This window comes from Bos indicus, chromosome 23 (assembly GCF_029378745.1).
Source record: "Bos indicus isolate NIAB-ARS_2022 breed Sahiwal x Tharparkar chromosome 23, NIAB-ARS_B.indTharparkar_mat_pri_1.0, whole genome shotgun sequence".
Lineage (NCBI taxonomy): Eukaryota > Metazoa > Chordata > Mammalia > Artiodactyla > Bovidae > Bos > Bos indicus.
The window spans coordinates 47,571,866-47,588,255 of NC_091782.1; the positions used below are offsets into that span (position 1 = coordinate 47,571,866).

The following is a 16,390-nucleotide window of genomic DNA, read 5'->3' on the forward strand; positions in this document are numbered from 1 at the left end:
ATGGATGTGAGAGTTGGACTATAAAGAAAGCTGAGCGCCAAAGAATTGATGCTTTTGAACTGTGGTGTTGGAGAAGACTCTTGAGAGTCCCTTGGACTGCGAGGATCCAACCAGTCCATCCTAAAGGAGATCAGTCCTGGGTATTCATTGGAAGGACTGATGTTGAAGCTGAAACTACAATACTTTGGCCACCTGATGCGAAGAGCTGGCTCACTGGAAAAGACGCTGATACTGGGAAAGATTGAGGGCAGGAGGAGAAGGGGACGACAGAGGATGAGATGGTTGGATGGCATCACCGACTCAGTGGACATGGGTGTGGGCGCACTCTGGGAGTCGGTGATGGACAGGGAGGCCTGGCGTGCTGCGGTTCATGGGGTCGCAAAGAGTCGGACACGACTGAGCGACTGAGCTGAACTGAACACTTTTATGGTTGACCTTGGAACTGTCATGGTGCCTGTAGGTGTGTCATTTAGCTAATGTATTACAAGGAAGCTCAAGGTCCAGTGGAAATCAAACCTGCCACCTTCTTGGGCCTAACCACGTTGGGGTTCTAGCCAGTTTATGTTCTGTTTTCAACAGCTCCTTCATTCTTTTAAAGGTTGTGCCCTGCCCCCGTCCTGCCTGTTTTAATGCCACATTTATTTTATAGTAGCAGCATAGGTGAATCACATTCAGTTTGACACTCAGCAGTGTGTGGTGGAGGCTCAAAAAGACAGAAATGTCCCTCTAACCCTCTAGGACTCTTCACTCTGTCTCCACAGATACTGGAACAACAATAAACCCTTAAGAAGATAAGGATACCAGCAGGAGAAAAAGAGGCCAGAGGACAAACTCTACCCGAGGGTGGTGGGTGCTCAGTACACAGAGCTCAGTACAGCTCTCAAAGATAATTAGAATTTCTTCAGGCAAAGAGAGGCCTCAGGGGAAAAGCTGACCGAGAGGAAAGAGGTCGGCTTGGGGCTTAGCAAGTCTACAAGGAATTCAAGTGGTAGCAAAGTAAAGCACCTACCTACATTTTCTGGATAGTTTTAATCAGAGCCTCTCAGGGTTGGTACAACTGGCAAATTCCCCTAACGGTTGATTTCGATTTTCTAAGACTTGAACTAAAACAGCTTCCATCACTGCCATGACGCACAGGCTGATGCGAGGTGAGCTCGGTCTCAGGTAACTGCTGACTCCCACAGACCCACTGCACTCAAGTTTGCTGGTGGATTTGGCCTAGGTGCTAAGGATGTCTGCCCTTTGGAAAAGGGGGTGGAGCCAGAGGCAGGATGTAAAAGCTGAATTAGACTGAAAATAGCAGACTGAGCTTTCTGCCAAACGGAAGGAGAATTTCCATCACTTGGAGAAAAGATGACATTGAAGAGAAGGGGAAGACGACACTATCGTCTCCCACTCAGTGGCTCCTCACTCAACATTCTGCTGGAGCCCAACAGGAGGAAGTTAGGCCAGAAGTCCAAGGGCTGGTGTCAGTCATCCAGTTCAGTCCTGCACCTTTTGGGGTGCAGGAGGTGAGGGTGGGGCAGGGAGGTGGGGTTGAGGGGGGACCAGTGAGATGCTGTGGGGGTCACCCTAGGACAGCAGTCAAGTGGGTGGGTGGGGGTGGCGGCTTCTGTGGGAGGGCCGGGGAGCAGAGAAACTTTCCTGAGGAAGTAAGTGACCTTTCAACACGAACTGAGGCTATTTCAACTAGATCGGGCGAACATTCCAGAATGAGCGACAAAAGAGCATTTCAGAACGAAGGGGCAGTGTGAGCAAGGGCCTGGAGACCGTCTGTCTTCCGACCGAGCTAGGATGACAGAAACTTGGCAGCGTCAGACGCCCTGGACTCGGCTCGGAATGCCACTTCCTAATAAGAGGAAAGAGAAAGCAGCCACTTCAGACCCCACTCATGTGACCCTGCTAATAAAAGCAACAGCTGAGTGGTGACCTCTGTGGGCTGCATGTCCGATTTCTAGTAAAAAAAAAATCCCTGTGCCTTCAAAAACACTTTTTTTTTTGGTCACACACAGAAGTTTTAGAATTTTAACACTAAAACTTCAAAAAGCAGCATCTAAGAAGTTCTTTTTTGTTCTCCCTCTCTTGGAAGAGTTAATAAGCTCCTACAACATCCCAGGTACAATTTGTGTGTAATCTAATCCTTCCTACAGTCTGACAAGGTGATGTTTTGATGACAAATCAGAGAAATTAGACATTTTGCCCCAAATGACACAGATTGTAGGTGGCAAAGCCAGGACTGTCTGCTTTTAAATCCCGCCAACAAATTGGGAGCCACCACTGACTCTACAGGCTTCCCAGGGAGCTCAGTTGGTAAAGAATCTGCCTGCAATGCAGGAGACCCCAGTTGGGTTCCTGAGTAGGGAAGATCCCCTGGAGAAGGGATAGGCTACCCACTCCAGTATTCTTGGGCTTCTTTTGTGGCTCAGCTGGTAAAGAATCTGCCTGCAATGTGGGAGACCTGGGTTCAAAGAAATCCACCTGCAATGTGGGAGACCTGAGTTCAATCCCTGGATTAGGAAGATCCCCTGGAGAAGGGAAAGGCTACCCACTCCAGTATAGCAGAGTTAATTATATTAAGTATGACATACGCTGCAATCCTTATTTATCTTGTAACTGGAAGTTTGTACCTTTTGACTGTCTTCATCCAATATCCCCTCCCTCTGGTAACCATAAATTTGATCTCTTTTCCTTTGAGTTTGTTTTTGATGGATTCTTGACCTGTGCTAGTCCCTGTCACACAACACAGTGATTTGCTATTAATATGTCTATACATTTCGGAATAATCTCCACAATGGGCTATTGCCATCTGTCACCACCCGAAGACCTTACAATATTAATGGCTTTGTTCCCCACCCTGTAGCTCTGTACCTTTCCTACCTGTGACTCATTTGTCTTGCAACTGGAAGTTGGTACCTCTTTTTTCTCTTTTAAAATATTTATTTATATTTTTAGGCTATGCCGGGTCTTAGTATCGCCATGCAAACTCTTCCTTGTGGCACATGGGATCTAGTCCCCTGGCCAGGGATCTAACCTGGGCCCCTAGCATTGAGAGCGTGGAATCCTAGCCACTGGACCACATGGGAAGTCCCAGTTTGTACTTTTCAGTATCCTTCACCTATTTCTCCCTCCAACCCCCTTGCCTCTGCCAACCATTTGTTTGTTCTTTGTATCGACGACTCCATTTCTGGTTTTGTGTTTTGTTTTCTAGATTCCACATATAAGTGAAATCCTCTGGTATTTTTCTCTCTGCCTGACTCTCTTCATTCAGCGTGGTGCTCTCTAGGTTTACCCATGTTATTACAAATGACAAGATTTCATTCTTCTTTATTGCTGAGTGTGCGTGTGTGTAAACCACATCTTCTTTATCCATTCATCTACTGATGGGCACTTAGCTTGGTTCCATATCTTGGCTTTAATAAATAATGCAGGAATAAAGATGGGGTATATATTAATGCATGTTTTTGAGTTAGTGTTTTTGTTTTCTTTGGATAAATACCCAGTGGTGGGATTGCTGGATTGTATGGTAGTTCTATTTTTTTTTTTTTTTTTTTTGAGGAAAGATGGTATTTCCTTGAAAAATAACTCGCATGTATCCCAACTTGCTGATTTCTTTTCCTATGACAAAAGTCTATATTTCAACAGATATGAAAAAAGAGGTTGTTCAAGCTATTAATAAAACTTATCCCCCAACCGTCCTTCCCCAGCAAGTCTGCCCATACACCCAGTGATCCTGGAAGCTTTGTAAGCATAATGTGTTTGAGAAGCATAAATTCCCTCTGGAGATAGCAAGATCCCAGCCAAATCCCTGGGGGGGCCGCGAAGCTGTGAGTTCCCAGAAGCAGCTTTATTTAGACTGATTCTTCCTGCTTCTCTCAAGGTTTCAGCACTTGGCACCTCAGCACAGCATCTGTACATATAAAGAGACTAAAGCAACTAGCCAGCCTCCAATAAAGATGGAGTCAGGCCAGTGTGGACTTTACAGCAGAAACTCAACAAGCCTCCCCTTTCAAGGGCACAGGGCCACATACACGGCAGAAAATACCAGCAGGGCGGGTCCGTCGGCTGGTTCTCCAAGGGAAAAATGAAAAGCGAATAAAATCTGTCTTCCAAGCCCACAATTTCCAATTTTCTTCTTTTCTCTATACCTTCCCCTTTTGATTTCTTCTTGTTCTTTTTTCCTCCCATCTCCAATGAAACCTGCTCTCAGCTTTTTCTTTTTCTATGAGATTTTTTTCAGAATGAGAAAAGACTCTTTTCATTCATTAATATTAATTTGAAATAAGCTCCCACTGAATCAAATGAGAAATATTCCTTTGTTGCAAGTGAGGCCGAAACCGTTGGTCAGTTTCAAAATCTTTAAATCCCAAGAGCATGTGATGAATAAAACTAACCCACCAAAAGTTCCTGCTCAGGGCAGAACCATGCCGACGGGAGGAGCACATGATCTATAACTTGGAAGCAAACAGGAGGTGGTGAACTGGCACCTCTGGCCCATAAAAGGATCTCTGTCCTAACTGGAAATCAGCCATGGCTGAGGCCAACAGGGAACTGAAAGGCTGCCACCTTGGTGTGACCTGGGTTAAGGAATGGAAGGCGCAGGACAGAGTTGGGAGAGAAGTGGGGTAAAGACGGAGGAAGGTCAGGAACGCTCATTTCACAACAGCTGGTGACGTCCATTGGACAGCATCGTTTAAGGCACCTGTGAACACTCTTTCTGGAGCACATCTGTCCTTGTGGGCCCCTTCGCCTGAGCGGGCTGTGCAGGAACCCTCACTTCTGAGAGGTTTCCGGAGGACCGGCTGCTGCTGAATGGCCTTACTGCATATTAGGACCACGGCTTGCCTTGTGTTTGAAACCATGTGACCCTGCCCTGCTGGCCCCACCTGACCTGAATGGTTGGGGGCCTCAGTGAAAGGCAGCGCCTCTACAGAGGGGTTCCTGCTGCCCAGGAAGTGGCCGGGATGCGAACAGGGATGCTCACTATGCGGTGACTTCAGGACCCACACAGCGAGACTCTCTGAGAACAAACATCTGAAGGAGACAGAGAGGAATTGCCATCAACAGAGCGGCCCAGAATCTGGCTGGAGACACAAGGGGAAGGTGCTGAAAGTAGAACCTGCCGGGCTCACAAGCAAGAAGAAGCCCTGAAGCAGAGGTAAGACTCTTAGGTAAGGACAGAGAACCAGAGATGAAGATGCTGACGCTTCTCCGAGTCACTAGGACGGCCCCGCTGCTGTCTGACTGTTCTTCCCTGAGCGGGGAGGACACCCGGCTGCCTGCTCTGTGCATCCCAGGAGCCACCAGCCATGGGCGCCTTTGGTATTTGAGTTATATTGGGTTCAATAAAATACATGATTCAAAGTCACTTGACCTACTCATTTTTGTTTCTATAATGCAGCCGCGAAAGATGGAAAGTTACGTATGTGGCTCACACTGTCCTTCTCTCAGATGGTGTGCTACATCCCCCGGAGAAGGCAATGGCACCCCACACCAGTACTCTTGCCTGGAAAATCCCATAGACTGAGGAGCCTGGTGGGCTGCAGTCCATGGGGTCGCTAAATCGGACACGACTGAGCGACTTCACTTTCATTTTTCACTTTCATGCATTGGAGAAGGAAATGGCAACCCACTCCAGTGTTCTTGCCTGGAGAATCCCAGAGATGGAGGAGCCTGGTGGGCTGCCGTCTATGGGGTCACACAGAGTCGGACACGACTGAAGCGACTTAGCAGCAGCTACATCCCCACAAGGCCATTTCATCCAGGAGATCTTTTTTTCTGTCCTATTGCTTCTTCTTCTAATTTTTTTAACTTTTTGGCCACACCACTTGGCATGTGGGATCTTAGTTCCCCAACCAGGGATTGAGCCTGTGCCCACCCCCGCCATGGAAGCTCAAATTCTTAACCACGAGACCACAAGGGAAGTCCCTGTCCTATTGAGAATCCTAACACACCCACCATCACTGCAGTTAATTAGAACAATCTTAAAATGTCCAAAACAAACAGCCAACAAACTCATAATCAGCAAAGAAGGACCCTTGAAACAGAAATGACCCAGATGTTCACATAGCAGGAGGAACCATTAAACAGACACTTAAGTTTCTAGTTCCCTCACCTCCTCACGACCAAGCCCTACTCTCAGGCCTGCCTCAGGTCTTGTAAGAGTTGGCTGGCCCAGTGAAGGCCTCTAACAAGAATCCTCTGGACACGTAACACAGAAGCAATTCTAAAGGCTCCTTCCTTGAAACGTTTTGAAAGGCATGGAGCTGTCCATTTGTTTTCCATTGTCTCACTGACCTGTAACTGCTGGTCTTTACCAGAGATGTAACAATCTAGTTCCAATAGATAAATCATGCTGAGGACACAGCATTTCTGTTCAATAAATTGATTAGAATCATTAGTTAGACTCATGGGCTCCAGAGTGATAGAGACTCACAGGTCATCTGTCCAACACTTGATAAATGAGTTTCCTTGACACCATTTCTCCAGCCTCGGCTTCCAAACATCCCTTGGGTTTGTTCACTATTCTAATCCCAGATCCATGGAAACGGTCTACATGGTATTTGGTCCAAGCAACACATAAGAGAGAAGTGGGGCTTTTCCTCCCCTTATTCTGGGTACTACAGCTCCACGTGGACAGCTGAATGGTCCTGACTCCTCCAGTTCAGTTTCTTATTAAAATTTTATTATTTTGGGCCACATCATGACTTAGTTGGGTCTTAGTTGTGGCTCACAGGCTTAGTTGCCCCAAGGCATGTGGGATCTTAGTTCTCCAACCAGGAATTGAACCAGATCTGCATTGGGAGGCGGATTCTTAACCACTGGACCTCCAGGGAAGTTCCTTCATTTCACTTTCTTGAGCCCTGATTTCTTTTTTGACTGCGATCTCTGCCAAAAGAGGTCATTTAATTTTTTTCTTAATTAAAAAAAAATTATTCCAATATAGTTGATTTACAGTGTTGTGCTAATTTCAAGTACACAGCAAAGTGATATATACATCTATAGGGTTGCAAAGAACCGGATACAAGTGAAGCAACTGACCACGCACGCACATATATGTATGCAACCCTATGGACTGTAGCCCGCCAGGCTCCTCTGTCCATGGGATTCTCCAGGCAAGAATACTGGAGTGGGTTGCCCAGCCCTCCTCCAGGGGATCTTCTCAACTCAGGAACTCAACTTGTGTCTCCTGTACTACAGGCAGATTCTTTACTGCTGAGCCACCGGGAAAGCTTTTTCAGATCATTTTCCAATATAAATTATTACAAGACATTGCCCCGTGCTATACACTAGGTCCTTGTCTTGATTTCTTTTATCATTACAACATTACTCATTCCCGCTCTGGGAAAACCATTGATTTAAAAAGCATTCTAAGTCTAACAAGCTTTGTGTACTAACATCAAAAATAAGCATCCACAGTGGTTCACAGCCTTGACTGCTCCTGAGAATTTCCTGGAGGCTGAACAAATACTGAAGTTCACATCCACCCAGGAAATCAGGAAATGTATTTTTACAAGCTCCAGGAGCCTTTAATATGTATCTAGGGCTGAACCACTAATCTCAAGAAGCCATGACCCTAATCCTTATGTTGATTCAAGTTAGTTTTCCTTTGAATTAGGAATCTGAATTTTTATTTCCAATTGAACTAGCAGAACTGAAATTAGTTCACTGTAAACAACTGGAGATTATTTAAGGCATTTAGAACTTGGACCAAGGAAAGGTGAAGTTGATTTAGGAACAACCGAACAACTAATTTGGGAAATCACCTTAAAAGAACATCAGGCTTAGGCAACCTGGTACAATTGGTGCATTTGCCTGCTAGCTGGGTAATTTGAACACATCATGCAACCATGCTGAATCTTCTTTGTCTATAAAATAAAGACATTGGTCTAGGAATCTTTGGGCTTCCTAGGTGGCACAGCGGTAAGGAATCCGCCTGCCAAAGCAGCAGATACAGGGGACGTGGGTTTGATCCTTGGGTAGGGAAGATCCCTTGGAGAAGGAAATGGCAACCCACTGCCTGGGAAATCTCATGGACAGAGGAGCCTGGGGGGCTACAGTCCATGGGGTGGGTTGCAGAAGAGTCAGACACTAGTCACTGAACAACAACAACACAAAATGAAGATGAATTACACCTCCCACTCTGTGAGCAGAGCTGCTATAAAGATATTTTAATGAACATTTGAAACAGTGAATGTGTGCTAAGTCACTTCAGTCGAGTCTTAGCTTCCCTATGGACTGCAGCCCACCAGGATCCTCTGTCCACAGGAGTCTCCAGGCAGGAATACTGGAGTGGCTTGCCAAGCCCTCCTCCAGGGGATCTTCCTGACCCAGGGATCAAACTCACGTGAAGAAAGATCTTTATGAAGGTGTTACTTTTTAAAAACTTATTTTTTAGTGGTTTATTCAGTATTGGCCATGAGATGTTAATTCATAACAAAAGTTAAGAGATATACATACCAGGAATCCTATTGAGTGTGACCCAGAAATGTTCGTCAGGACTGTACGTGTCCGTGGACCAGGACATTAAGTCAAGCGCCAGCGGGTCGTGAAGGACGAAGTTTGCGAATTCCCTTGTGAGGGCCACATAGGCAGTGCCAAAGTAAACGGTCATGTTGTGAGGAGGCAGTGTTTTCAATTTTGTGGTTTTAATCACGTAGGAATTTTTTTGGTTTAATAGCTCGTGATGGACATACTTAGTCCGCCCAATTGCGTGAGCTGGAGGCAGCACCCCGGGGGTGATGTTTTTCCCTTTAAATCCCTTCAGATACTGAACGATCTCCCTGTTGGTTTTCAGGGGGAAATCTTGCCCACAGGTGTTGAGGATGTATTTCCACGGAACCTCTGAGGCCACAAGATCTTTCATGCAGTTCAGGTCAGCCTGGAGCCTGGAAATCCCACCGTAGACCACGGGCTCCATCTTGGAAGCCAGAAAAGCGTTTGGGAAGCAGCTCAGTAACTGCTTCACCGAGCCTTTAAATGTATCTGTTGCCTTTTTGTCCACGTGAACACAGTAGACATTTTGGGGCATGTAAATAGCCCTGAAGAGTCTCTCAAAAGTGCCGAAGTCTTTGTGGATGGTCATCACATAAGCCAAGGGGAAGCCAGCCTCTTCTTCAGAGAGTGTTTCTGTTATGTAGTGACTCTGAGCCACGTACTCATGACAGGTGGTTTCACTGAAGGTACTCTTCAATGCATTCTTTTTAGGGCAAAAACTCTTCCCCTTAAAAATCTGGTGACAGACTTCTGATAATAGTGAAGCATTGGATAAGGAAGCTTGAAGGAAATTTGTATTCTCCCGTAACTTGTTGTTGCAAACAAACACAAAAATCAGGGCCGTGACCAGAGACACACAGAAGAGACAATGCTTCCAAAAGCCCATCATTCAAACCCAGGAAATGAGTAGAATGTCTCTTGGGACATCTGGTCAGAGGGTAGACAGACTTAACTTACATTTTCTCCGAAATCCATAACCATCCTCTAGGTGGACGCAGCTCTGACCGGCCGCTCCGTGACCTTCCAGCTGATCCTGCTTGTCCTTTTTCTGTCTTCCTTTCCTCTGCATTCCCCACGGTGCTGCTTTTCCACCTTTCTCCAACACGTTTCTGAAGGAACTCTTAGCGATTTGCTTTGCTCTGTCTCCTCCCCCGTCTCATCTTGCCTGTTTATACACACACAAAAAACAAGTTGCCCCAGGGAGGTTCTGACTCCAGCGTGTCCACCCTTCCCTACAGGAAAATCAGTGAGGGGTGAAGGGACCTTTCTGCAAGTCACCGCTCTCAGACTTTAACCCGGGCCTCTTCTCTCAGCCAGAAGGTTGGCAACTGTGTCAGCTCCCAGACTTCCTGTTAATCATTTGCATTCAACTGACTGAGTTTGTTTGCTTAAACAGCACTGCCAAGTTACAAGCATCGGTCCCGAGCATGTGAACACTGCCTGGAGAGATAATCTGTCAATAAATATTTAGTACTTAAAAATTAATCACCTCACCTTGTCTTTTTCCACACACGCCCCCCTCTCCATATTGGCTGGCTATGCCATAAAGCATGGCGTATGACTGGCTGTTGAGCCATTCTTTCCAGCACTTAATTTTCTCTGCTATGAGGTAAGGTCTTTAAAAAGGCACATTAGCAAGCGAACCTCACCACCTGACTTACTACACTAAGATGAATAAAAACTAATCAAAAAAAAACCAAAAAACAGGGACTTCCCAGTGGTACAGTGGTTAAGAATCTGTCACGCAACACAGGGGACATGGGTTCTATGCCTGGTCTCAAGTGTTGCACCTAAGACCTGATGCAGGCAAATGAATAAATATTTTTTTGAAAAATACATTTACATAAAAAAATACCTCTAAAAGCCTAGCAGCCCATTATAACCCCCAAATTGCATAGGGCCTAAAGCTGAAGTTAGTGAATATCAAGTTTATCTCATCTAAGCCCGGGTGGCTCAGTGGTAAAGAATTTGCCTGCCAATGCAGGAGACACAGGAGACATGGATTTGATCTCTTGGTTGGGAAGATCCCCTGAAGGAGGAAATGGTAACCTGCTTCATATTCTTGCCTGAAGAATCCCATGGACAGAGAAGACTGTTGGGCTAGAGTCCATGGGGTCAGAAAAGAGTCAGACACGACTTAGTGACTAAACAACCACAGAACCGAAGGAGAGAAGTTCTCAGATTCCATATACGTATAAACCTTCCCAAAGGAGTTCCCTTATCTGCAAAACATGAGAATAATTTTATCACCTTCATAAGTCAATCGTGGGAGTACAATGAGAAAAACGTATCAAGGGTTCACGGCCGCCCCCAACCATGAGTGGGGCTGAGACTGGAGCCAGCTGGACCCCAGGCTGGGCAGCAGGAGCTTGTCTCCAGTTGGTGCTTCATGGCAGAGATAAAGACAGGAGCAGAGAGGAGCTGAAATCTGCTTGAGTGAGAAGATGATGACCACAGTCTTCATCCTGGAGGTCAAGGAGATCTCCCTGACTGCACATGTGCAGAAAGGCCCCTCAGGGGTCAAAAATGGAGGCATTTACGTCTAATTATGCTTTCGAAACGAGTCGAATAGTTTGTATAACTTTTTCTCCTCATACATGCAGATGATGACATGAACTCTCCCTTTGTTTGTTTTGGCTTTCCTCATTCTTGGCACAGTTCCATTTCTCCAGAGATTTTATGCATAAAAGCATCTCTAATGACTTGCCTGTTCTACCCTGAATTTACAACTCCCCGAGTTTGCTATTATTGTTGTTGTTATTTTAATATTGTTTATTCATTTGGCTGCCAAGTCTTCGCTGCATCATGCGGGATCTTCTGTTGCAGCTCTTGGGCTTACCTAACTGCTCCGTGGCAAGTGGGATCTTAGATCCCTGGCCAGGGATTGAACCTGTGTCCCCTGCATTGCAAGGTGGATTCTTAGCCCCTGGACCACCAGTCTTTGAAGTCCCTACAACCCCCTGAGTTTAAAGTTACAAGGGGAAGAACGTTTGCAAATTGGCACTTGGCTGCAGTGGAATCCTAACCCCAAATCCTTAAAATCAGAAGGATTTTGACAATGCTAGACATTATTAATGTCAATCTTTTTTTTTTTTGCACTACCCCAGTGCTTTCTGATGTTTACTCTCCTGGTGGTTACATGGCAGATGCTGGTTTTCCTGAGGCCCTTTTGCACGACACCACTCACCATTCTTCCGAATTCTGGGCAGGATGCTCTTGCCATTTACACAAGATTGTAGAAGGGATGGTAATAAGTGACGAAAAAGAACGGCAATCCTTTTCCTCAGTTTGAACATTAGGTCAAAAACTATCTTTTAATTAATTAATTTTTGGCTGTACTGGGTCTTCGCTGCTGTGCACAGGCTTTCTCTAGTTGCGGCGGGCAGGGGCTACATTTCATTGCGGGGCACGGGCTTCTCATCTCCTGACTTCTCTTGTTGCAGAGCACAGGCTTAGGTGGGTGGGCTTCGGTAGTTGCACGGCGTGGGCTCAATAGCTGTGGCGCATGGGTTTAGTCACCTTGGCACGTGGAATCTTCCCAGACCGGGGATTGAACCCGTGTCCCCCGCATGGGCAGGCAGAACTCAACCAGGAAAATCCCAGGAAGGAAATGGCAACCAGGCAAATCCCAGGTCAAAACTGATACCCCAAATTCTAAGTTGGAGGCACCGACTGAGTAGGTTAGAATTCTGGAGAAGTCGTCGGCCAGGGCAGACTTGTGGCTCAGTTACTCAATAAATGGCTGGGTGAGAGTCCCTTGGACTGCAAGGAGGTCCAACCAGTCCATCCTAAAGGAGATCAGCCCTGGGTGTTCAGTGGAAGGACTGATGCTAAAGCTGAAACTCCAATATTTTGGCCACCTCATGTGAAGAGTTGATTCATTGGAAAAGACCCTGATGCTGGGAGGGATTGGGGGCAGGAGGAGAAGGAGACAACAGAGGATGAGATGGCTGGATGGTATCACAGACTCAATGGACATGAGTTTGAGTGAGCTCCAAGAGTTGGTGATGGACAGGGAGGCCTGGCGTGCTGCGATTCATGGGTTGCAAAGAGTCAGACACGACTGAGCGACTGAACTGAACTGAACTGTATGATGAAGTCCTAGAATTCAACCCATACTTGCTTATTTCTACATAACGTTCACTCTTACAAATTCCCACTCCTGTCATAAACTCATTTTCATCCTAAGAAAACTGCACTGAAAGTTTAATCTCCACAGTTGACTATAGAAAGGAAACAGAGAGAAGAGCCCTGTTTGTACAGCTGCGGTTACTCCACATACCAGAACCCAAAGCACTTTTCACACATTCCTTTCATTTTGATAGCACCTCTGTACCCAAGTGAGAAACCAGGGATACCGAGTGGAAACTTTGTCCGAGTCCACAGAGGTCACAGAGAAAGAGCAACCTGGGTTAAAATGGTTTTAACGTCACATTTTGTTTTTCTTTTCCAGCTCTGTCTCTGGCCAGACTGTCTTCTCTGTCTGTCTTCTTTCTCTTTTCTCTCCCTCCTCTTTATCTCTTTGTCTATACGTTTACTATACTAAACTCTGTACTCTGCTTTACCTTCATCTCTGTGGGGGTTTGGTTTTTTTATTAGCCACAGGAAATAGTCTGAAGCACCAGGACTTAAAATAGCCCCGCATGTGGTTGAGAAAGAGTGGTGAGAAACAGCCTGGATTGTAGGCAGGAAGGTCTCCAGTTGAGTCAAAGCCACTCTTGACAGCCCAGCGCATCTGAGAAAGCCATTTGATCTCACACTGCCCTGCTTCCTCCAGAGTAAATTTGAGAAAACAACCCCTGCTCTCACTCAGGGACCTCTAAGCCTGGCTTCCTCTCAAGCAAATCACCCATGCCTCTGAGTCTGGGTTTTTTCCGACATCAACATCCGGGTACAGCTGGAAGATTCCAGAAGTAACGTACAGAAAGCATCCAGCCAGAGAGTGGCCAGAGACGTCAGAGCAAATTTCAGACTTCCAGGGAAAGCCATTGGGAAGAAAAGAGTGAGAGGAGGAGGTGGGGAAGGTTGCAGTTTTTTGACACAAAATCCCTGGAAATAGAATAGCAGGGAAATGTAAGAAAAAGCTGGCTCTTTTCTTTTTCTCTTTGGCCGCACCAGGCAGGGTGCAGGATCTTCCCTGACCCAGGGATGGAACCCACATCCCCTGCAATGGAAGCTCGGAGTCTTAACCACCGGGCCGCCAGGAAAGCCCAAAGCTGGTTCTTGTCAAAACAGTCCATTACATATCATTGGTATAATGCAAAGCTGAGGCCAAGAGCTGACAGATGAAGAGCAGCTCAGGGTTGCGTGCTAAGTTGCTCAGTCGAGTCCAGCTCTTTGCAGCCCTATGAGCCCGCTGTAGCCCACCAGGCTCCTCTGTCCATGGGATTTCTGAGCAAGAATAATGGGGTGGGTTGCCATTTCATTCTCCAGGGGATCTTCCCTACCCAGGGATTGAACCCATATCTCTTATATCTCCTGCATTGGCAGGTGGGCTCTTTACCACTAGTGCCACCTGGGAAGTATCTGGTAATAACCTACAACAGAAGAGAATCTGAAAAAAGAATATATATAAGTGAATCACTTTGCCATGTACCAGAAATTAAAAGAACATGTAAATCAACTATACTTCAGTTTTAAAAAAAGAGGTGATGTTTCCAGAAAACCTCTTCCCTCAGTAGTTTTCTAGCAAATAGACCCCTTTCTATCTCTCTCCATTCCCGGGAGGATAAAGTTGCCTGGGAGCACCCTAGTGCGAATCTTCTCCTTCTCTTATGATGGAGGCCGTTATTGGAGTTTACGTTGGTATTTAAACGCAGAATAACAAAAGCTGGAATGTGGAAGCTTAACGTTCTGTTTGCCTCAGTCCCAGTCCCAAAGGCCTGTCCTTCAGAGTCGCAAAGACTGAGACTTAAAATAAGCTGGAGTCTTGGAGTCTCATGTTACTATTATCCAACGCCGGCTTACCCTCCCCTACAGAGTCCTGGAAGCTTTGAATCTAACACTTCCAACTTCAGAAATGTTGTAAGATGTTGCCGTGGGGGAGATAACTGTCCTTGATAAAACTGCATCTCCCACTAGGACACTCAAAATAGGGCCCATGCCAACGTAGGAGACTCGGGTTCCATCCTTGGGTCAGGAAGATCCCCTGAAGAAGGAAACGGCAACCTGCTCCAGTATTCTTGCCTAGGAAATCCCTTGGACAGGGAAGCTTGGCAGGCTACAGACCATGGGGTTACAAAGAGTCAAGACATGACTAACTAAACCAAAACTTTCCTGAGACTACCGTCCAATTTACCCATGCAGAAGTTTGCTTTTCCTAGAGAAAGAACTTCTGAATTTTCTTCACAGATTCTTTTTTTTTAAATATTTATTTTAAATTTTATTTTATTTATTTGGTTTCATTAGGTCTTAGCTGCGGCATGTGGGATCTAGTTCCCAGATCAGGGTTGGCACCCGGACCCCTAAAACTCCAGGAAGTGTGGGGTCTTAGCCACTAGAGCACCAGGGAGTCCTCTTTCCAGATTCTTTGTGCTTAAAGTTCACCCTCAAATTTAGTCCCAGGCAGGAAAGCCTATAGCCCCAGATCTGGAGTGACCTTTAACAGAGTTGGGTCTGAGTTCATTCCGGAAGCAGAAATGCTGACATCTGACAAAGCTGTATGTGAAAAGGTGTGACTTAGTTTTGACACTTCCCAGCATTAATTGCAATAGCACTTTCCATAGTGAAAAAACTGGAAACACACGCTCGACAGCTGAGGAATTGTTAAGCAAATTCTAGTACATCCATACCATGAAAAAGAATGCAATTACCCAGTGTATATGCACGGCAATTATTTCTCAATTTGTGTGATGTATAATGTTTGCTTTTTAAAATTTTCTTAGTTTTTACATACCGACTTTTCTTTATTTCTCAGATTTTCTACAATAGGATTGTATTCTATAATAAGAAAAAAAATTTTTTAATTATTATTTATTTATTTGGCTGCATTGGGTCTTAGTCGCAGTGTACTGGCTCAGTAGTTGCGGGGCGTGCACTTAGTCGCCCCTTGGCACGTGGGATCTGAGTTCCCCAATCAGGAATTGAACCTGCATACCCTGCTTTGGAAAGAAGATTCCCAACCACTGGACCACCAAGGAAGTCCAAAGAAAAGAATTATTTTAATATTCTGCTCATCAGTAACTAGTACAGGGTTTTCAGATTCTACACAAAGGGTGAGTTCTTGACTCCTGCAAGCCTAGAGCACAGAGCACAGAGGATGGCAGGTTTCCATTCACCAAAGTGAGGCCGCCACGTGGCCAGGCGCAAGTGTGGTCTACGGTTCATTTGTCTGACAGTCCGGAATTCTGGAAAGTTCTGGTCAGTTAAAAAAATTTGATTTGGAAAAGCTGAATTATTTCACATTGTTCTTATAGAAATTTTGTTGACATTTTTCAGACCTCAAACTTTTCCAACTTGAGCAATTCAAATTCGCGTAAAATGAAACCATGATGAATAACCCACATGGCAAATAACTGGAAGAATCCGCCTGCAATGCAGGAGACCCTGTTTCAGTTCCTGGGTCGGGAAGATCTGCTGGAGAAGGGACAGGCTACCACTCCAGTATTCTTGGGCTTCCCTTGTGGCTCAGCTGGTAAAGAATCTGCCTGCAATGTGGGAGACCTGGGTTTGATCCCTGGGTTGGGAAGATCCCCTGGAGTAGGGAAAGGCTACCCACTCCAGTATTCTGGCCTGGAGAACTCCATGGACCATTCAGCCCAGGGGATTGCAAAGAGTCGGACGTGAATGAGAGATTTTCTCAGAAAACATACTATAATTGATTAAAAAAAACCAGTTTCACTTGTCATATCAAAGACTTAATGACCATGTCAAAATTTGATAGGCAGGCACCTTCTCT

The 16,390-nt window shown here is 45.7% G+C and overlaps 1 protein-coding gene across 3 annotated transcripts in view; it reads right to left on the reverse strand.

Annotated features, from left to right (window-relative positions):
- GCNT2 (glucosaminyl (N-acetyl) transferase 2 (I blood group)) overlaps positions 1–16,390 on the reverse strand; it is a 119,598-nt gene that overhangs the window by 85,363 nt on the left and 17,845 nt on the right. The window contains exon 1 of one of the 3 annotated variants that reach the window (XM_019986050.2): positions 8,458–10,295. The exons of the other annotated variants lie outside the window; for them this stretch is intronic. Within the exon in view, the coding sequence (XP_019841609.2) occupies positions 8,458–9,382 (925 nt within the window). The 5' untranslated portion in view covers positions 9,383–10,295. Of the gene's footprint in view, positions 1–8,457; positions 10,296–16,390 lie in introns of those variants that run through there. 3 annotated transcript variants of the gene reach the window in all.